This window comes from Dasypus novemcinctus, chromosome 10 (genome assembly GCF_030445035.2).
Source record: "Dasypus novemcinctus isolate mDasNov1 chromosome 10, mDasNov1.1.hap2, whole genome shotgun sequence".
In the NCBI taxonomy this organism is placed as follows: Eukaryota; Metazoa; Chordata; class Mammalia; order Cingulata; family Dasypodidae; genus Dasypus; species Dasypus novemcinctus.
In genome coordinates this window covers 11,545,846-11,567,159 of record NC_080682.1, presented here as the reverse complement: position 1 = coordinate 11,567,159, position 21,314 = coordinate 11,545,846, and the positions used below count along the sequence as shown (strand labels likewise).

The following is a 21,314-nucleotide window of genomic DNA, read 5'->3' as shown; positions in this document are numbered from 1 at the left end:
CACTGGGAACCAGACCTGGGACCTCCCCCATGTGGGAGGGAGGCACCCAGTTGCTTGAGCCATGTCTGCTCCCTGCTGTTGTGTCTCTTATTGTATTTCCTTGTGGTGTCTCATCGTTGCATCATCTTGTTGCATCATTTCGTTGTGTCATCTTCCTGCACCAGCTTGCTATCTTGCTTGTTTTCTTTAGGAGGCACTAGAAATGGAACCTGGGACCTCCCATGTGGTAGCCGGGCACCCAACTGCTTAAGCCACATCTGCTTCCCAATTTTATTTTCTTGTAGTGTCTTTATCTGGCCTTGGTTTTAGGGTGGTGTTGGCTTCATAAAATGTGTTGGATTATTTTCCCTCCTCTTCAATTTTTTGAAGAGCTTAGACAGAATTGGTGTTAATTCTTCTTGAAATGCTTGGTAGAACTCACTTATGAAGTCATCTGGTCCAGGTCTTTTCTTTGTTGGGAGATTTTTTTTTTTTTAAAGATTAATTTTTTAAAAATTTATTTCTCTCCCCTTCCCTCCTCCTCCAACCCCCTCATTGTCTGCTCTCTGTGTCCATTTGCTGTGTGTTATTCTTTGTCCACTTCTGTTGTCAGTGGCATGGGAATCTGTGTTTCTTTTTGGTGCGTCATCTTGTTGTGTCAGCTCTCCATATGTGCGGTGCCATTCTTGGGCAGGCTGCACTTTCTTTCACGCTGGGCGGCTCTCCTTATGGGGCACACTCCTTGCGCATGGGGTTCCCCTACTCGGGGACACCCCTGCGTGGCACCGCACTCCTTGTGCACATCAGCACTGCACGTGGGCTAGTTCCACATGGGTCAAGGAGGCCCAGGGTTTGAACCGCGGACCTCCCATGTGGTAGACAGACGCCCTATCCACTGGGCCAAGTCTGCTTCCCTGTTGGGAGATTTTTGATGACTGATTCAATTTCTTTAAAATGTGATTGGTTTGTTAAGTTCTTGTATTTCTTGTAGCATCAGTGTAGGTTGTTTGTGCATTTCTAGGAATTTGTCCATTTCATCTAGGCTGTCTAGTTTGTTGGCATACATTTCTCATAATATCCTTTTATGATTTTTATTTCTGTGGAGTCAGTTGTAACTTCCCCCCTTCCATTTCTAATATTATTAACTTTCATTTTCTCTTTTTTTCTTGTTTATCTAATTAAGTCAGGGTTTGTCAGTTTTATTGATCTCAGAGAAGCAGCTTTTTGTTTTGTTGATTTTCTCTGTTGTATTTTTAGTCTCAATTTCATTTATTTCTGCTCTAATCTTTATTATTTCTTTCCTTCTGCTTGCTTTGGGAATGGTTTGCTGTTCTTCTTTCTAGTTTCTCCAGTTGTTCAGTTAGATCTTTGACTTTAGCTCTTTATTATTTTTTAATATATGTGTTTAGGGCTATAAATTTCCTTCTCAAGACTGCCTTCAGGGAAGCAAATGTAGCTCAAGGGATCAGGCTTCTGCCTACATTATGGGAGGACCCAGGTTTGATCCCTAGGGCGTCCCAGTGAAAAAGAAGAGAAAGCGTGCCTGCACGGTGAACCGGTGCCCACGAGGCAAACCAGTGCCCACGTGGTGAGCTGAGTGCCCATGCGATGAGAGTGTCCACACAGTGAGCCCATGCCCATGCAAGTGAGTCACGCATCAAGATGTGACTCACCAAAAGAGAGACGAAGGGGAGAGTCAAGGTGAAGCACAGCAGAAACCAGGAACCGAGGTGGTGCAGCTAACAGGGAACACCTTTTCACATCAGAGGTCTCCAGGATCAAATCCCAGTGAATCCTAGAAGAGAAAAAAATGAGAAGATAAGACCAAAAAGAGAAACAGACATAGAAGATCACACAGAGAATGGATACAGACAACAAAAACAGCAGGCAGGCGGAGGGAGTTGGGGAGGGGAAGAGGGAAAAAAATAAAAAAAAATAATTTTTTTAAAAGACTGTCTTCACTGAACCCCATAAGTTTTTTAAAAAAAGATTTATTTATTTATTTATTTAATTCCTCCTCTTCCCCTCCTCCTGCCCTGCTGTTTTTTCTGTCTTTGTTGTCGTCTCTTCTCATTTTCTCTACTCTACAAATTCACCAAGATTTGACCCTGGAGACCACTGATAGGGAGAGAGGTTCCCTGTCAATTGCACCACCTCAGTTCCTGGTTTCTGCTGTGCTTCGCCTTGACTCTCCCCTTGTCTATTATGCTTCATCATCATCATGCTGCATGTATCACTTCGTGGGCACTGGCTCACCATGCAGGCACTCGCATGGGCACTGGCTTGCCTTGTGGCATGCTTTCCCTTCTTTTTCACCAGGAGGCCCCAGGGATTGAACCCAGGTCCTCCCATATTGTAGATGGAAGCTCTATCAGTTGAACCACATATGCTTCCTAGTCCCATAAGTTTTGATAAGTTGTGTTTTCATCCTCACTTGTCTCAATATATTTGCTGATTTCACTTGCAATTTCTTCTTTGACCTACTGGATTATTTAGGAATGTGTTGTTTATCCTCCACACATTTGAGAATTTACATTTTTCCTATCTATTATTGATTTCCAGTTTCATTCCATTATGATCTGAGAAGGTGCTTTGTATAATTTCCATCTTTTCATATTTATTGAGACCTGTCTTATTACCTAACATGTGGTCTATCCTGGAGAAAGATCCATGAGCACTTGCAAAGAATGTATAATGCGTTGAGTTTGGGTGCAATGTTCTGTTAGGTCTTGATCATTTATCATGTCATTCAAGTTTTCTGTTTCCTTTCCGATCTTGTCTGGTTGTTCTAGCTAATGATGTGAGTGGTGTGAGTGGTGTTTTCTAATCTTAACTATTATATTATAACTATTATATTAGAGATGTTTATTTCTCCCAGTTTTGCCAGAGTTTGCCTCATGTATTTTGGAGCACCTGGGTTAGGTGCATAGATATTTATGACTGTTATTTCTTCCTTGTGTATTATCCTTTTTATTAATATATAATAACCTTCTGTATCTCAAAACTATTTTGCATTTAAAGTCTATTTTGTCCAATATTCGTATAGCTACTCTCGCTTCTTTTTGGTTACTGTTTGCATGGAGTATCTTTTTTCAGCCTTTCATTTTTTTTTTTTTTTTTTAATTTAAAGATTTATTTTTATTTATTTATTTATTTCCCCTCCCCTCCCCCGGTTGTCTGTTTTCTGTGTCTTTTTGCTGCGTCTTGTTTCTTGTTTCTTTGTCCGCTTCTGTTGTCGGCAGCGGCACGGGAAGTGTGGGCGGCGCCATTCCTGGGCAGGCTGCTCCCTCCTTCGCGCTGGGCGGCTCTCCTTATGGGTGCACTCCTTGCGCGTGAGGCTCCCCTACGCGGGGGACACCCTGCGTGGCGCGGCACTCCTTGCGCGCATCAGCACTGCGCATGGGCCAGCTCCACACGGGTCAAGGAGGCCCGGGGCTTGAATCGCGGGCCTCCCATGTGGTAGACGGATGCCCTAACCACTGGGCCAAAGTCCGTTTCCCCAGCCTTTCATTTTCAACTGGTTTGTATTCCTGGATCTAAGGTAAGTCTTTTGTAGGCATCATATGGATGGATGGTTTTCTTCTCCATTCTGTAAACCTGTATCTTTTTTTTTTTTTTTTTGAGGTACCAGGGCTGTGGATTGAACTCAGGACCTCATATGTGGAAAGCTGGTGCTCAACCATTTAGCTATATCAGCTCCCAGATGATATATATATAAAGATTTATTTATCCCTCCCACTTTGTTTTGCACTTGCTGTCTGCTCTCTGAGTCTGTTCATTGTGTGCTCATCTTTTTTTAGGAGGCACTAGGAACTGAACCGAAGACCTCCCATGTGGGAGGGAGGTGCCAAATCACTTGAGCCACCTCTGCTCCCTGCTTTGCTGTGTCTCTCATTCAGTTTCCTTGCTGTGTTTCTTTGTTGCATCATCTCGCTGCATCAGCTTGCTGTCTTGCTCATCTTCTTTAGGAGGCACTGGCAACTGAACCCAGGACCTCCCATATGGTAGGTGGGTGCTGAACTGCTTGAGCCACATCCACTTCCCCCAGCCTATATCTTTTGATTGGGGAGTTTAATCCATTCAATAATATTACTGTAAATGCCTTATTTACTTCCACCATTTTATTCTTTGACTTTCATATGTCATATCTAATTTTCATCTGTTTTTTTTACTCTTTTGGTTATCCTTTCTGCTAGTCTTTCTTCTATGCTGTCCACCAAGCCTCTCTCTCCTGTTTTCTTTTTTTCAGGCTGTAAAGCTCTCTTTAATATTTCCTGCAAGGTGGATTCTTTTTTACAAACTCTCTTAGTTTCTGTTTATTTGTGAATATTTTAAGCTCACTTTCATATTTGAAGGACAATTTTGCTGAATAAAGAATTCTTGGCTGGCTGCTTTTTTTCCTTCAGTATCCTAATTGTATCAGATCTTCTTGCCTCCATAGTTCCTGATGAAAAATCTGCAGTAAATCTTACTGGGTGTCCCTTGTATGTGATATACTGCTTCTCTCTTGCTGCTCTCAGAATTTTCTCTATATCTTTGATATTTGACATTCTGAGTAGTATGTGTCTTAGAGCAGGTCTATTTGCATTTATTCTTTTTTCCTTTTTTGCGGTACCAGGGTCGGGAATTGAAGCCAGGACTCATAAGTGGGAATTCACATTGGTTCCCCTAAGTCGTTTTTTTTTTTGTTTGACTGCTTGTTGTTTGTCTTTTTTTTTAGGAGGCACAGGGAACCAAACCCGGGCCCTCCCATGTGGGAAACAGGTGTTCAACTGCTTGAGCCACATCCACTCCCTGTTTGCATTTATTGTGATTGGTATGCTGCACTTCTTGTACATATAAGTTCCTTTCTTTCGTGAGAGTTGGGACATTTTCAGCTATTATTTCCTCAAATACTCTTTCTGCCCCTTTTCCCTTCTCTTCTGCTTCTGGAACTCCCATGACACGTACATTGTTGCATTTTGTGTTATCAATCATCTCCCTGAGCCCCTGCTCAATTCAATTTCAGCTGTTCTGTCTTCTGTATCACTTAATCTTTCTTCTATAATTTTGAATCTGCTGTTTTATACCTCTGATGTGTTTTTCATCTCACCTATCATGTCTCTCATTCCCATGAGCACTGTTACTTTTCTATTCAGGTTTTCAGATTCTTCTTTGTGCTCACTCAGTGTTTTCTTGATTTCCTTTATCTCTTTAGCCATATTGTCTTTCTACTCATTAATTTGATTTTGGAAAGTTGTGTGAATCTCTTTGATGAGTTGTCTCAAATCCTGTGTCTCATCTGAGGCTTTGCTACATTCCTTTGCTTAGGCCATTTCTTCCATATTTTTAGTATGGCTTGTAATTTTTTGCTGATGTATGGGCATCTGATTGTGATGGTGCTCAATTTCTCTCTCTTTCATAAGGATTTAGTGGTGGGAGGCTGTGTATTACTGCTGTTCTTTGATTCTTGGTTCAACCTGTTCTGGGTCTTTAGGATTGTCCTTGTTAGTTAGGATTGTCCTTGTTAGTTGCTCAAATATGGGCCCTGGGCCCTGGAATGGGTTGCAGACCTGCTTCCAAGGGCCCTGGGGAGGGAAGCTGTAAAGGCCAGAAAAAGCCCCTCTTATTTAATTTCCTCATGTGTACTTCCTTGGCTTTCCAGCAGATGGTGCTCTTTGGCAGCCCTTTCAGTTCAGTGCCTGGTCTGTGTGTTTGCTGTAATAGGACTGGATCAAAGTGATAGAGGATCCTGCCTGGGCTAAGAGCCTCATAATTCAAACTTTCTCAGAGGCAGTTCTCCAGCCTTTGCTGGCAGCCCCCTCCCTTTTCCCAGGTAGGAATTAATTCTATTTCCCTCTGCATCCTCAACAACAGTCCTGGTTGTAGTGAGTGAGATTGAGAGGATCAGATCCTTTTAGTTCCTTGCCAACTCCCAACGCAAACAATGGGTTGGTCCCACCTGGTGTGGAAAAGCCTGTGGGACACAGTAGACCAAATTTGTGGGGCAAAAGCTGAGTCAGCCTTAGGCTGTGCCCCTCTTTCTCCTCTTTCCTGGAGAGGTTAGTCCCTGGGACTCCCTTTGTCTGTAGCTGCCGGTCCCCTAGGCCTGAGAATTCAAGTGTCTATAGGGTGGGGGAGGACGTCAACAGCTGCTGCTTTTAACTCACAGTTTTGTCACCATGATTCTTTTCCTTTGTCCATCTCTCTTCTGGGTGGTGTCCAGCCTTCCCCTGGTGTCCTAAGCCCTAGAAGATTTTTTCCCCCAGGCTGTTTCTGTCTGTCCTCTAGCTATTTCTCTAGGAGAGAAGAGAGTTCCGTGTCTTTCTAGGCTGCCCTCTTCCTGGAAGTTCTCCTATATAGCTTTTTGTAGGAGAGCTCAGTGAAGCCATTTCTATGCACAGGGCAAGGTCTGTTTTTTTTGGAGGCATTGGGGACCAACCTGGGACTTCAGTGTGGAAGCAGGTGCTCAACTGTTTAAGACACATGTGCTCCCCAATAAACTTTATTTATTTTTTAAAATTTTTAATTAATTTATTTCTCTTCCCTTCCCCCTCTGGCCCCAGTTGTCTGTTCTCTGTGTCTATTTGCTGCATGTTCTTTGTCCGCTTCTATTGTCAGCAGCACGGGAATCTGTGTTTCTTTTTTTGCGTCATCTTGTTGTGTCAGCTCTCCGTGTGTGCGGTGCCATTCCTGGGCAGGCTGTACTTTCTTTCGCGCTGGGCGGCTCTCCTTACGGGGCGCACTCCTAGTGCGTGGGGCTCCCCTACGCGGGGGACACCCCTGCGTGGCAGGGCACTCCTTGCGTGCATCAGCACTGCGCATGGGCCAGCTCCACATGGGTCAAGGAGGCCTGGGGTTTGAACCGCTGACCTCCCATGTGGTAGATGGATGCCCTAACCACTGGGCCAAGTCTGCGTCCCCCCATTAAACTTTAAATAGAGCCAGGATCATCAGACAGGACTGGAATTAGGGTGAGGCAAGAGAGTTGAGTCCATGTGCAGTACCTCTCACCTCATCAGAACTCCGACCTTGGACGGCAGGAGAGAGACCCAAGATCTTCTGGGACCGGGGGAGGGTGGGCTGGACAGAGACCACTGACGTGGTCAGGGAGAAAACACGGTGCAGGGACCCGGCCCAGGGGAGTGGCAGTGGGTTGGACAGCACATTCCCGCCCCCTAAAATGAAGAGGCGAGTCTTGGCCGACAGGAACTTGGGGGGTTTGTGAGTTAATGGACAGAAACCCTGGCTTGGTGGTAGTGCGGGTGCGGCTGGGAGGCGGGCATGGGGCCCAGGGGGGCTGCGTCGGGGAAGGGCGCCCACCTGGCTCACTCGTGTGAGGGTGGTCCGGAGCCAGCTACTGATCAGGAGGCAGAGGGTGCCGCGGGTGGAGAAGCTGAGGCAGGAGGGACCAGCTGAACGACGACCTGAGATGGGACCTGGAGTCAGGGTTTGAGAGGCAGCACCGGGCGGAGGGGCCCGGCCGTGGCCAAGGAGCGGGATCAGGGCGGGGAGGAAGGTGGGACTGGAAGCTGGGCCCGGACTAGGGCGAAGGGGGAGAGCCTGAGGGCCAGCGAAGGTGCAGCTGGGGTCTGGGGCGGGGCCAAGGCGCACGCGCGCGGCTAGGACTGGGGCGGGGCCTGGACCAGGAAGGCTGCGTGTGAGCCACCTGACCTAGGGCAATGCCAAGGTCAAGACAGGGAGTCAGGCTTTCAGAGCCTGGCTGGAAGGAAGGGTTGTCTGGCCATCCCCATCCTTTCGTGAGGTCTTTTCTGTGCCACCCAACTTCAGTGCCAGTTCCCACTAGCCCAGGAGGGGCTGGGAGGGGTTGAGGAGGAGGAAGGGCCAAGGGATGGAGAGCTTCCGATCTCAGTGACATCCAGACGTAATCGCTGCCCCAGGGCTCGTTGGAGGCAGATCCCGGCCGAGCAACAGGCAAGTTTAGGTTAGCTGGCAGACTGAACTTCCGGGACAAGATCCAGGGGTGAGGTGGCAGCTATGCCAGCCTGCAGCGGGAATGTTGTCTGGTTCCTCCTATCTTTCTTCATTTTTCCTTTGTTTCCAGATGTTTGCACCTGCCCTGGGGGGTGGGGGTGGGGAAAAGAGCCTCAGACAAAGCTTTCTGTTCTGCTCCCTTCATTTTAGTCACTTCCTGGAAAGACTGAAAATGGGAGGGAGAAGAGCAAGGTGTACAAAGGTTTTTGTTATATCTAAGAGAAAGACTTGAAGGGAGCAGAGAAAAAGAGGAGGAAGGCAGGGAGCATGATGTGTGTATGTGTACATGTGTGTACACACACATGCGCGCGCGTGCATGCGCGTGCGTGAATTCTGCCAAGTCAGCTTTTGGGTCAACAGTGAGCTCCCCTATTTCTTAGCCGTGTAACCTTCTTTAGCCCAAGGTAGTAGTACTTACCTTAGAGTTAATGAGCTGGTGAGTTGAGATGCCTGTGCTTAGTGAATGCTCAAAAACTGTCTATTTTTATTGCTATTATTTTGTTCCTCCTCCAAGACCAGGTGTCTGGTACAGTTTATGAAGTTCTGTTGTAGGCAGAGGACTGGACTACATGATTTTTCTTTTTTTAAGTTTTCATAAATCTAAATTTATTTAGAAGATTTTTCTTTATTATTACCATGTCCTTCCTCCTTTTTTTTCTTCTTCTGTATTGTGTTCTCCATCTCCTGAAACAGTGGTTTAAATAGAAAGTACTTTTTAAAACTCACCACAATCAAGATATCTAATCCCTCCCATGCCCCTTTGTGATCCTTCCCTCCCACCCTTCCTAATCCCCCCCCCCAATTCCCAATCAACACTGGTCTGTTTTCTCTCACTGTAGATTAGTTTGCATTTTCTTGAGTTTTATATAAATGGAATAATATAATATGTATTCTTTTTTGTCTGGTTTCTTTCACTCAGCATAATTATTTTGAGATTCATCCATGTTGTTGCATTTATCAGTAGTTCGTTCCTTCTTGTTGATGAGTGGTATTCCATTATATGGACATGCTGCAATTTATTAATCCATTTACTTATTGTAGGACATCTTGGTTGCTTCTAGTTTTTGGTTGTTACAGATAAGGTTACTATGAACATTCTTAGTATGGACATATATTTCCTTTTCTCTTGGGTAAATACCTAAAAGTAGAATGTCTGGATTTTTTGTTAGGTTTGTGTGTATGTGTGTGTGCGTTCTTGCTCCTTAAGTGCCAAACTGATGTTCTAATGTCTTTTTTAAAAAGATTTATTTATTTATTTATTTATTTCTCTCCCCTCCCCCCCCAGTTGTCTGTTCTCTGTGTCCATTTGCTGCGTCGTCTTCTTTGTCTGCTTCTGTTGTTGTCAGCTGCACGGGAATCTGTGCTTCTTTTGGTTGCGTCATCTTGTTGTGTCAGCTCCCTGTGTGTGTGGTGCCATTCTTAGGCAGGCTGCACTTTCTTTCGTGCTGGGCGGCTCTCCTTATGGGTGCACTCCTTGCGCGTGGGGCTCCCCTACGCTGGGGACACCTCTGCTGGGGACACCTCTGCATGGCATGGCACTCCTTGCACACATCAGCACTGCGCATGGGCCAGCTCCACACGGGTCAAGGAGGCCCGGGGTTTGAACCGTGGACCTCCCATGTGGTAGATGGACGCCCTAACCACTGGGCCAAGTGCACTTCCCTGTTAGGTTTATATTTAACTTTTTTTTTAAAGAAGGAAGCAGGAATTGAACCTGGGCCTGTGTACATGGGGAGCAGATGCTCAACCACTGAGCTACACTGGCTCCCTATATTTAAGGTTTTTTTTTGCATTTTTATTTTTTAATTTTTATTATTTTAAAAATTCATTCCCCCCCTTCCCAGTTGTTTGCTCTCTGTGTCCATTCACTGTGTGTTCTTCTGTGACTGCTTCCATTCTCATCAGTGGCACCAGGAATCTGTGTTTCTTTTTGTTGCGTCATCTTGCTGCGTCAGCTCTCCGTGTGTGCGGCGCCACTCCTGGGCAGGCTGCGCTTTCTTTCGTGCTGGGCGGCTCTCCTTAGGGGCGCGCTCCCTGCGTGGCACGGCACTCCTTGCGCGCATCAGCACTGCGCATGGGCCAGCTCCACACGGGTCAAGGAGGCCTGGGGTTTGAACTGCCAACCTCTCATGGGGTAGGCAGACCACCTATCCTTTGGGCCAAGTCCACTTCCCTATATTTTCTTCTAAAATTTTAAATTAAGGCTTAAATTTTTTTCATTTAGAGCTATAATTGGGATCCAAGTTAATCCTTTTTTATTGCACATGGATATTCAGTTATTCCAGAATCATTTGTTGAAAAGGCTATTTTTTTTCATTTCAAACTATCTTGATTTTTTTTTAATTAAAAATTTCTTTTTGAAAAGTCTATTCTTTTTCCATTTTATTACCTTTACACCTTTGTCAAAAATTAATTGTTCATATATGTGCGAGTTTTTTTTTTCTGAACTCTCTATTATTTCCATTGATCTATTTTGTTTATCTTCTTTCATTCTTTCATTTTCTCTATATTTTTATTCATTTTCTTAGTGGTTACCTTTGTAATCATAATTAGCATCTTAAACTAATAACCTGGTTCGACTAGTACCAACCTAGTTTCAGTAGTGTATGCAAACTCTCTTCTCCTATGTATCTTTGTTTCTCTCTCTTTATATTTTTAGATTACATCTTTATAGATTGTTTGCCTGTTAGCATAGATTTAAAATGTTATTTTGGGAGCAGATGTGACTCAAGCAGTTGAGCATCTGTCTCCCACATGGAAGGTCCCAGGTTTGGTTCCTGGTGCCTCCAAGGAAAAAACAAACAGAGAATGAGAACAACAACAACAACAACGAGCAGACAATGAGCACAAACAATGAGCAAAAACAACCAGCAAACAGACGAGGGAGCCATTCTGGGGCTGGGAATGTTATTTTACACATTTGCCTGTTAAGTTATATGAAAAGGGGAGCAGTTACAAACTAAAAGTACAGTAATACAGGATTTCACAGTTACCTTGACCAAAGTTCTTTATTTCTTCTTAAGGCTTTGAGTTACTGTCTAATGATCTCTTATTTTAGCCTGCATTATTCCCCTCAGCATTTCTCATAGGGCAGGACTTCTGGTAATGAACTCTTTCAGTGGTTATCTGTAAATGTAAATGTATTAATTTCTCCTTCATTTTTGACTGGTAATTTTTGCCAGGTATAGAGTTCTTGGTTGACAGTTTCTCTCTCTCTCTCTCTCTAAGGACTCGAAATATGCAATCCAACTGTCTTCTGGCCTCCATGATTTTTTTTTTAAGATTTATTTTATTTCTTTTTCTCCTCTGCCCCCCCGCCCCCTGCCATTGTCTGCTCTCTGTGCCCACTCACTGTTTGTTCTTCCATGCCTGGTTGCACTGTTGGTGGCACCGGGAAACTGTGTCTCTTTTTTGTTACGTCATCTTGCTGCATCAACTCTCCATATGTGCAGTACCACTCCTGGGTGGGCTGCACTTTTTTCACACAGGGTGGCTCTCCTTGCAGGGTGCTTTCCTTGCATGTGGGGCACCCCCATGTGGGTGTGCCCCTGCGTGGTAGGGCACTCCTTGTGCACAGCATCTGTGTGTGGGTCAGCTCACCACATGGGTCAAGAGGGCCTGGGGATCGAACCCTGGACCTCCCATATGGTAGGCGGATGCTCTATCAGCTGAGCCACATCAGCTTCCCATGGCCTCTGTGATTTTTGATGAGAGATCCACTGTTAATCTTATTGGGGATTGTGGTAAAATAGCTTGAATTTGAATGTGGGGACCTGGCTTGAAGTTAGAATGTTTCCATAATGCAGTTAAGAAGTGTGGGCTTAGGAATAACAGGACTTTACTAGATGGAGCACTGTCTTGTCAGCATGAAAATTGTTTGCACGAGGAGGCATTTTTACATTGTATGACCTGTTCCCTATTATTGCAGATGTTGCACCTGTTCCCTATTATTGTAAATGTTGCAGTTCTAATAACAAAACAGTCTTGAAAGTAAACATAGATAACTACTGCTTTGTAATTTCTAATAAATATGATGTGGAAACTAGGGTCAAGGCTCTCAGTTCCAGAAGCTGTGAGTCCCCTGGTCCCATCTTTATTTTCTCTCTTGTGTCTTTCTTTCTGTCCTTTTATTTCTTAAGTTCTGCATTATCTTCCCTTCATGCAAACCTATTGCTGAGCTGGTCTCAGCAGGAGATCCCCTTTATGTGACCAGTTGCTTCTCTCTTTCTTTTCTTTCTTTTCTTTCTTTTCTCCCTTACCCCACCCCACCCTACCCTGGTTGTCTGTTCTCTGTGTCCATTCGCTGCATCTTCTTTGTCCGCTTCTGTTGTTGTCAATGGCACTGGAATCTGTGTTTCTTTTTTGGTTGCATCATCTTGTGTCAGCTCTCCATGTGTGCGGCACCATTCCTGGGCAGGCTGCACTTTCTTTTGTGCTGGGCAGCTCTCCTCACAGGGTGCACTCCTTGCGTGTGGGGCTTCCCTACGTGGGGGACACCCCTTCGTGGCAGGGCACTCCTTGCGTGCGCATCAGCACTGCACATGGGCCAGCTCCACACGGGTCAAGGAGGCCCGGGGTTTGAACCGCAGACCTCCCGTGTAGTAGATGGACGCTCTAACCACTGGGCCAAGTCTGCCGCCTCTTGCTGCTTTCAAAATCCTCATTTTGTCTGTGGATTTTGACAATTTAATTCTAGTGGGTCTTGGTGCAGATCTCTGAGTCCATCCTACTTAGAGTTTGTTGAGTTTCTTGGATATGTGTAATTAAATCTTTCATCAAATTTGGGAAGTTTTCACCCATTATTTCTTCAGATACGTTTTCTACTCCTGTCTCTTTTTCTTGTCCTTTTTGGATTCCAATGATGCATATGTTGGTATGCTTGATGGTGTCCCAGAGTTCCCTCAGGCTCTTCAGTTTTCTTCATTGTTTTTCTTTCTGCTCCTCATACTGGATAATTTCAATAGTCATGGCTTCAAATTTGCTGATTTTTTCCCTGCCTATTCAAAGCTGCTGTTGAATCTGTCTAATGAATTTTTCTTTTCAGTTACTGTACTTTGAAGCCCTCCAATTTCCATTAGATTTTTTTTATAGTCTCTGTTTCTTTATGTTATCAGACAGTGTTTTTCTAATTTCCTTTAGTTCTTTGTATATGGATATCTTTATTTCATTGAACATATTTAAGACAGTTGATTTAAAGTCTTTAACTACTAGCTCTACTGTCTGAACTTTCTTAGGGATGGTTTCTGGCAAATTCATTTTTTTCCCTGTGAATTGTCCATACTTTCCTGTTTCTTTGCATGTTTTGTAGTTTTTGTTGAGAACTGGATATTCTAAGTATTATGTTGGTAATAAACAACAAATCTTGGTCTCCCACTCTTCTGGGATTGCAATTAATAGGTTTTTTTTTTTTTTTTTTTTGTTGTTGTTGAGGGCTGGAGTTGTCAATTTGTGACTTTTCAAACGAATTTTGCTCCTAAACAGAATGGAAAGAAAATGAGAGGTAAAAAAATAAAATAAAATAAAATAAAATAAAATAAAATAAAATAAAATAAAATAAAAGGAATTGCCTCTTTAAGGCTCCTCTGCTGCTTTTCCCTGAGGGGATTGGAACAGTGGTTGCCCTCAGAGCTGGCCCCCAAGGCAATCTGAAGTAGCTATCAAAAGCAGTGATCAGCAATCAGAACTCATACCTCCAGATTTTGGAGGACTCGGCTTATAGCCTACTCTGGCACCAGCAAACTCTACCAGGCGCTGGACTGCAGTCCCCACTGCCGGCTGTCACATGTGTGGGGATGGGAAATGGTAGCTACTGCATGAAGGATGAAATTCACCAGTATTTACCTTGATTTACCAGCCTCTTCCTTCATTTCTTCCCTGAATACTAAGCATTGTTCCACTAGACTCCAGAGTTTCAAAATAGTCGATTCATATAGTTCCTGGCAGTTCAATAGTTGTTTTGGTGGAGCGACTGATTTCTGGAGCTACCTATGCCATTATCTTCCCACAGTCCTCTTTGTGCATGACTTCTTGAATTGAGGGTTGGTTAATGTGGAATGATCACTGAGTTTGGGCCAGAGGGAAACAATGGGAGAAATTTTGTAGGTATATTTATTTATTTATTTTGAACTTTTAAGGCAAATTTGAATTATAAATATAGATGCAAAAATTGTTTAAATTACAGCAAATGAAATACAACCATATATTCAAAGAATATGGCTCTCTGTCCAGGCAGCATTATTACCAGATGTGCAATAATAGTTCAACATTATGAAATCACCAGTCAGATTCACTATAGTAATAGTTTCAAGGAGAACAACCATGTGAAGATCTTAAAGGAGTCAAAGAAAATCCTGCGATTAAAATTAACTGCGTTCCTGGTAGTGACATTTGATGAAGTCGTCTCGGGTGGATCTGGCCAGGAGAGGAGGTCCCATGGGAAGTGTTTCTCTGAACCCACAGGTCAAGGAGAGGTCCCTCCTGCCCGTCCCTGGCTGCCATTTCTCCATTCCTTCTCTTGACATGGATATCTTTCCTTTGGGAAGCTGGCTCCAGGCTCTGGCTTAGTCCATCTCTTAGTCCTTAGAGTCCGTCCTTCTCTTGTTCTGATACCTGGCATGGGATCTTCTGCTGTTCCTGCAGCTTCTTCCTCAGTTTCTCTTTCCACCGATGGCAGAAGGAGAAGCAGGGTCTAGGAGTAGAGTTGGGGGATTCTTTTTAGGTGTTCATGCTCAATTGTCCACTTTATTTCCAAACCACCTACTGTTTCCAAGAATGGGGAGTCCTAGGGAAGATTTCAGGGGCCTCAGCCCATCTGTGGGGACAGGGTCCTGGCCTAGGAGCCAGGAGACCTGGACTCTAGCCTTGGCTCCTTCGGGGTAAGTTCCTGCTCTCCTCTGGGTCTGGCCTTATTTGTCAAAGAAGCCTGGACCAAGGGGCTGTGAGAGCCTTATAGCTCTGAGGGTGCTGGATGGGGAGGGTGTTGGGTGGTGGCTGGCCCAGGGACTGTGGCAGGAAGACAGGGATGGCCCTGGCAGCCACAGGGACTCTGCTGTGGGTGAAGAGAGGCAAGGAGGAGTGGACCTCTGCACTCACACCCAGCAATGGGCTCAGGAGACTGCCTACGTTGGCAGAAGTCACCTTCATGCTCAGAAGCCCCTGTCTGTGAGAAGTAGCGCCGTGGTGAGGCCCGTGGGGCCTGCCAGTGATCTAACTCTACCTGTCACCTGTGCCACCCTTTTCACACTCACTGCTAGGTCAAATGCTTGTATTTAACTTGGCTAAAGAGAAAGCCGAGAAGCAGATGGCTGGGAACCAGAAGGTTTGGGTTCCAGTCCCACTTGAAAACCTCTGAATGACTGTGAACAAATTCCCAACCTATCTCTCTCTCCGAAGATTCAGGGGTTCATTTAACTGTAAGCGTTTTCCCTTGCTTAGCAATGTATGTAAGTTCAGAGCCAGAGATGAATTGCTTAGGATAATGGGGGAGATTTTAGAGCTTGTGTGGGGAAGAATCAATCATTAGCCACGGGTGGACAAGTGGAAGAATCAAATTGCCTATTAAAGTTTTTGCTGCGTGTATGGAAAGTAAGACTTCCTGCATCCCTCCATGGAGTTTTCAGTAAACTCGACAGTGCTTAGTAACAATTTATGGGGCAGCTTTGTTCTTTGGTGATGTGATGAAATGCTGCATCGTGCCTGAAGATTGATGAAGGGCACAGCAAGAAGCTGCACCCAAGAAGATAATCCTATATGGGCCACACTATAATTAAGAATTAAACAGAACAGTTTTGGTGCCAGAATAGACAGACATGTCTATGGGACTGAATAGTTCAGAAACAGTAAGTGGAAAAGGTGGTGTTTCAGATTAGCCAGGAAAGGTTGGACTATTCATTAAGTGGTTTTGGGACAATTAACTAACCAAGGAAAAAAAATAGAATCCTACTTCCTACCTTATGGTAAACTAAATTTCAGATGGATTATGATAAAATATAAAAGCCCACACAAATATGAATGTTCTTGAAGAAAATCTAGATGAATACTTTTATAATCTGGGGGAAAAGGCCTTTCCAAGTATAACTAAAAACACAGAAGCTTGGGGGAAAAAAAGGGATAGATTTGATTACATAAAGCAGTAAAAGGAATATCTTGCAAAAACAATGCAAAGGCTAAAATCCTTAATGTAAAGGAGGAGTCCTACAAATCAATGAAGAGGAGAAATGGGCAAGTGATATAAATGGAGGGTTTACCAAAAAAAGAAATAGCCAGTAATCACATGAAAAAAATGTTCAATCCCTTTTAGAATCAAATAAATGTGAATTAAAACAGCAAGAAAATACTTCTCAGAGTACTAGTACTCAGTGTTTATGAGGTTATATTATACAATTTTGTAAAATCTTATAACTTTTCTGGAGAGTAATTTGAAAATATCTGTGAAAAGCCTTAAATTTTTTCACACCTTTGATCCTGCACATTAAAGAATTTATCCCAAGGGATTAATCAGACAGATACATAGAGATATACATGTATGGATACTTGTGACAACCTTGTTTATAATTGGGAAGAGCCAGAAAGAACTTAAATGTCCACCAATAGGACACTGGTAAAATAAAGTATGAAAGTATAGAATTCAATGCAGTTTAAAAAAAATGGAGTTCTAATAACATAGGGGGAAACTGTTAAGAAAAGTAATATGTTCAGTAAGTGTCCCATAAGAGGTTCTGTATGTGATCTTGCTTGACAATATTTTGCGTGTGATGTGTTGACTGAAGGGGATTATACCAGTCTTACAATTGGACAAACACAGTCATCTCTGTCAACAACACCACAAAAGTCTGTAGAGCAAGATACTTGGAGACATATAAAAGAGAAGGAAACAATACTTTTCAACATTTTGGTGTGCACAAACGTGTGTGTGTGTGTGTGTTGCATGCACATCTGAAGAGAAACAGGAATTGGGGTGGGAGGAAAGGAATGAAATAATATGGTGGAGGGCTTGGGGGGCAGATGGAAAGGATAGCCTTAACCTGTGTGCTCCAGAAATTCTCGAGTCTGCCTGTGCCTTCAGCTGCTGGCATGGGAGCAACAGGCACAAATAAGCTACATGCCTGTGAATTGCCCCATCTCTTACACCTCTCAGTACCTTGATAGGGAGACATCCATCTCCTGCCTGGGCTGAGACGGGGTGGAGGAAGAGGCTGCGAATGGCAGGACAGTGCAGCAGTTGCAAGTCATGGCTCACGGTCAGCTTCTTCTGCAAAATGGCCTGGAACACTGACAGGATGGGCAGGTGTCAGGGCCTGGGGTCCTCTAGGGGAACTTACCCCAATCCCTGCCCTGGACAGCACCAGATGTCCTGGGTTCTGGGGTGACAGTAGGGGCAGGCAGAGCCCTGGTGGGGTATCACCAGTCCCAGGGCTCTCACCTCTACACTTAGCTTAGCACCCTCTTCCCACTTCCCATTGATCCAGGCACCTCTCTGCAGGGTCTTCAGGGTGAGGTCCGGCCTCCCAGAGCAGGGAGACTCAAGGAAGAACCTATGGGTGGGGATTGTGATGGGCAAAGCTTCACCCTGGGTTGGCAGAGGGAGGTTGTGGCTGCTTGAGGAGGGCACAGATTAGAGCAGGGAGGAACCTGGGAGGGGTGGAAAGAATTGACTTCTGGGCCGGGAGTTAGGAGTCCTGGCTTCTACTGCTGGGATTGCCTCTGCCTTCTTGAGAGAGTCAGACAAGTCCTGTTCCTTTCTGGGCCATTGTCTTCCTTCCCCACCTATCAAATTGGGCACTTGTTCTTTCTGTTTCAATTTGCTGTTCTACTGGAGGGGAGATAGGGGATTTTCAGAAGATGCTTTGTCCACCTATGATTTATTGTGACTCCTGTACCCCACCCTCAGGCCCCAGGCACCTGGAGTAGATGAGGAAGAGAAGACAGAGCAGCAGCTGCTGGTGGCACCAGGGGGTACGACATAACCAGGCTAGGGACGAGTCTGAATGGGAGGCCCAGACCTGGCCAGGTATAGAATTCAGGTTGAAGTTAGGACTTACGTGAATCTGTATATATATGGGGGGAGGGGGCACTAGCCTTTTCCAGGTGGATGAGGATCCTCATATCAGAAAAGGACTCCTCTCTCAAGCTCAGTTCTGCTTTGCCCCTCCAGGATCCTCTGAGGGTAAGGCAAGGGTGGTTTGATCACAGGCTATAGCTAGTATGTGTGTGTTGCTTCAGCAGAACAAGGGATGAATTCTCAGGCATGATCTTAATTTGGTGTCCCTAAACTCACCATTTACATTTCCTGGCTTCTCCCAAACCTCCTTTGACCTGTCTCCAAGTCTGTACTTCCATCAGCACATTTTAATTCAACAGATGTTTAGGGTTGGCAGCTCTGTGACATGCCCTTTGCTTGGCCTGGGGAAGAGCCCTGCCCTTAGGCAATCCTTCACTACTTTTACTTTTTTTTTTTAACATTTTATACTTTTACTTCTTCCAGTGGGTTAGACTATCTGGCCTCTGGGTCTTGGGTATTCTATTTCTTCTGTCTAGAACTCTGCTCCAATATCTTGCTTCCTCTTTCTGATTCTCATTTATCTTTTAGTTCTGAGCCTTTGTTGGCTCCCAAGTCTTGATCGAGCACCACACTTTTGAGCTCTCATTACACCCAGGATGGCCCCTGTCCCTGCCTTTAGCACACCAAATCGTCACTGCTTGGTAACTTCCCTCAGTGGAAGGTAGCTTTAAAGGTAGTGTCCCTCTTGCTCTCGTCTGCATCCCTAGAGAAAGAGCTGACACAAAGTGTTTGTTTTGTTGAAAAATACATATTGAATTAAAGGTCCACAGTTTGATTAACCTCTTGAACACCCCACCCCAATCCCTATTAAGTCTTTTTAAAAAAAATCTATTGTTTTTCATTTATTTTTATTTTTTAATTTTTTCTCCCCCCCTGCCTTCCTGCTCTGTTGTTTGTTTTCTGTGTCCATTTGCTGTGTGTTCTTCTGTGTCTATTGTATTCTCATTCAGTGGCACTGGGAATCCATCGTGGGACCTTCTGGAGTGGGAGAGAGGTGATCATTCTCTTGCTCCACCTCAGCTCCCTAGCTTGCTGCATCTCATATTGTCTCTTCTCTGTGTCTTTTTTTTGTTGTTGTGTCATCTTGCTGCATCAGTCCTCTGTGTGGGTGGCACCACTCCTGGGCGTGTTGCATTCCTGCACCGGGCTGCACTCCTTGTGCGGGGAGCACCCCTGTGCGGGGCGACACTCTGCACATGGCAGCACTTCATGTGGACCAGCTCACCACATGGGCCAGGAGGCCCTGGGTATCAAACCCTGGACCTCCTGTATGGTAGGCGGAAGCCCTACAGTTGAGCCACATGTGCTTCCCTCTATTAAATCTTTTCTCTTCTCAGTTGATCCTTTCAGTGATCCCTGAATTACTGGATGAATTACAACCTTCAAATGACCAGAACCACAAAGAGGCAGTGATATAGTCCTTTCTGCCTTGGGAATGGTCCTTTCCAGGAGAGACCCTGACAGCCAAATTTACTGGGACAGGTGGATTCAGCTTCATACCCAGGGAAGGAGCTGTGGTTTGAATTTGTTAAGTCCTCTGGTCCATTGAACCCCTGTGATTCAGGAAAACCCATAAGCCTGATTCTCCTGGGGTTCTCCTCATTTAGCACCAAGGAGTTGCAGTTGATGCCAGTTATAGGCATGCCTGAGAGGAAGCAGCAAATGCAGTAGGCTGGGAAGTTGGGTATAAAGGCAGTGCAGGAGCCCAATACTGCTAACTGCAGGTAGGTCCAGATCAGCAGCTTCTGGTGGCCCAGCCTGAGGGAGGAGGGAAGATCTGGGTCCAGAGTGCACATTGCTTCCTCCCCCACCCTATGTGTCTGGGGCCCTGGGAAATCTAACAGATGCTTGGAAGACTGCATGTGACCATGAGGTGGGTACTGCGGCAGGAAATGGAGAGTAATGGGATGAAGGTTGGTATCTGAGGGCCCCAAATGTTCGGAGGATGGTCCAGGGTCCTGACACATCCCAGCACATCTGTGTTGAGGGACCCAAACCAGCTCATTGGAATCACAGGCCATGCTGAAAACAACTCAGATGTCTGAGTCTGACTCAAGACCTGTCGACTATTTGGAAGATGAGCTAGAAATCTGATTTTTGACAAGCTCCCGTGGTTTGGGAACTGCTGCACAGGAGTGAGGCTGATTCTTCTGCCACTGGTGGCTGGTGTCCCCTGTCAAACCTCTCCCAGGAAATAGTATTTTGTAGTTTTTAAATCTCCTTTTGGGGAAACCTTTGGGACCAATGTTCTCATTCTCTAATTTAACCCTCACCACACCCCTATGGGGTTAGGAACGTCATTCCATTTTATAGATGATGTCCTGGTTTGAGTCTTTTGTGGACCCTGGAAAATTGTGTTCTTTTTTTTTTTATTTCTCCCCCCCTGCCCCCACCCATTGTCTGCTCTCTGTGTCCATTCGCTGTGTGTTCTTTTGTGTCTGTTGTATTCTCATTAGGTGGCTCCGGGAACCCATCCTGGGACCTTCTGGAGTGGGAGAGAGGTGATCATTCTCTTGCTCCGCCTCATCTCCCTAGTTCACTGTGTCTCACATTATCTCTTCTCTGTGTCTCTTTTTTGTCTCATTATCTTCCTGTATCAGCTTTCTGTGTGAGCAGCTTTCTCCTGGGCAGTCTGCTCTTCTGCGTGGGGCCTGCACTCCTCGCTCAGGGGCCACTCCTTGCACGGGGGGCACCCCTGTGTGGTGCAATACTCTGCGCATGGCAGCACTCCATGTGGGCCAGCTCGCCACATGGGCCAGGAGACCCCGGGTATTGAACCCTGAACCTCCTATATGGTAGGCGGAAGCTCTATCCGCTGAGTCATATCTGCTTCCTGGAAAATTGTGTTCTTAAGTTAAGCCATTCCTGTGCTTCTAAACCTATTGTAAGTGGTGGGACCTTTTGGTTAGATTCAGTTAAAGGACATTTTGATTAGATCACTTTTGATTAGATTGCTTCAGTTAAGGGCCTTTGATTAGATTGTAGGACCCTTTGATTGGATTGAATTCAGCTGGGGGCCTTTGGTTTGTGTACTTCAGTGAGGCATGACCCAGGGTGGGTCTCAGCCCTCTTCCTATAGTCTTATATAAACAGACACAGAGAGCAAGAGAGCTGCTGCTTCACCCTGCCTTGTGAGAGAGGATTCCAGGATCACCTACAGCTGCAGAAAGACAGAGAAACCCCAAGACAGAGAAACCCTGAGACAGAGGCTGGAGGCTGGGCCCAGGGAGAGACAAGCCAAATGCCTGATGGCCCACAGCTGAGCTCAGTGAGAAAGTGACCTGGAGGAGAGACCAGTCAC

General features: G+C 45.1%; 1 protein-coding gene across 1 annotated transcript in view; it reads right to left on the bottom strand.

The window, feature by feature from the left end:
- LOC131280142 (solute carrier family 22 member 6-like) overlaps positions 1 to 21,314 on the bottom strand; it is a 46,716-nt gene that overhangs the window by 7,575 nt on the left and 17,827 nt on the right. The window contains exons 3-5 of the mRNA XM_058306185.2: positions 19,592 to 19,771; positions 17,369 to 17,486; positions 17,093 to 17,215 (exon numbers count right to left, since the gene is read on the bottom strand). Coding sequence (XP_058162168.1) covers positions 17,093 to 17,215; positions 17,369 to 17,486; positions 19,592 to 19,771 — 421 coding nt within the window. The remainder of the gene's footprint in view (positions 1 to 17,092; positions 17,216 to 17,368; positions 17,487 to 19,591; positions 19,772 to 21,314) is intronic.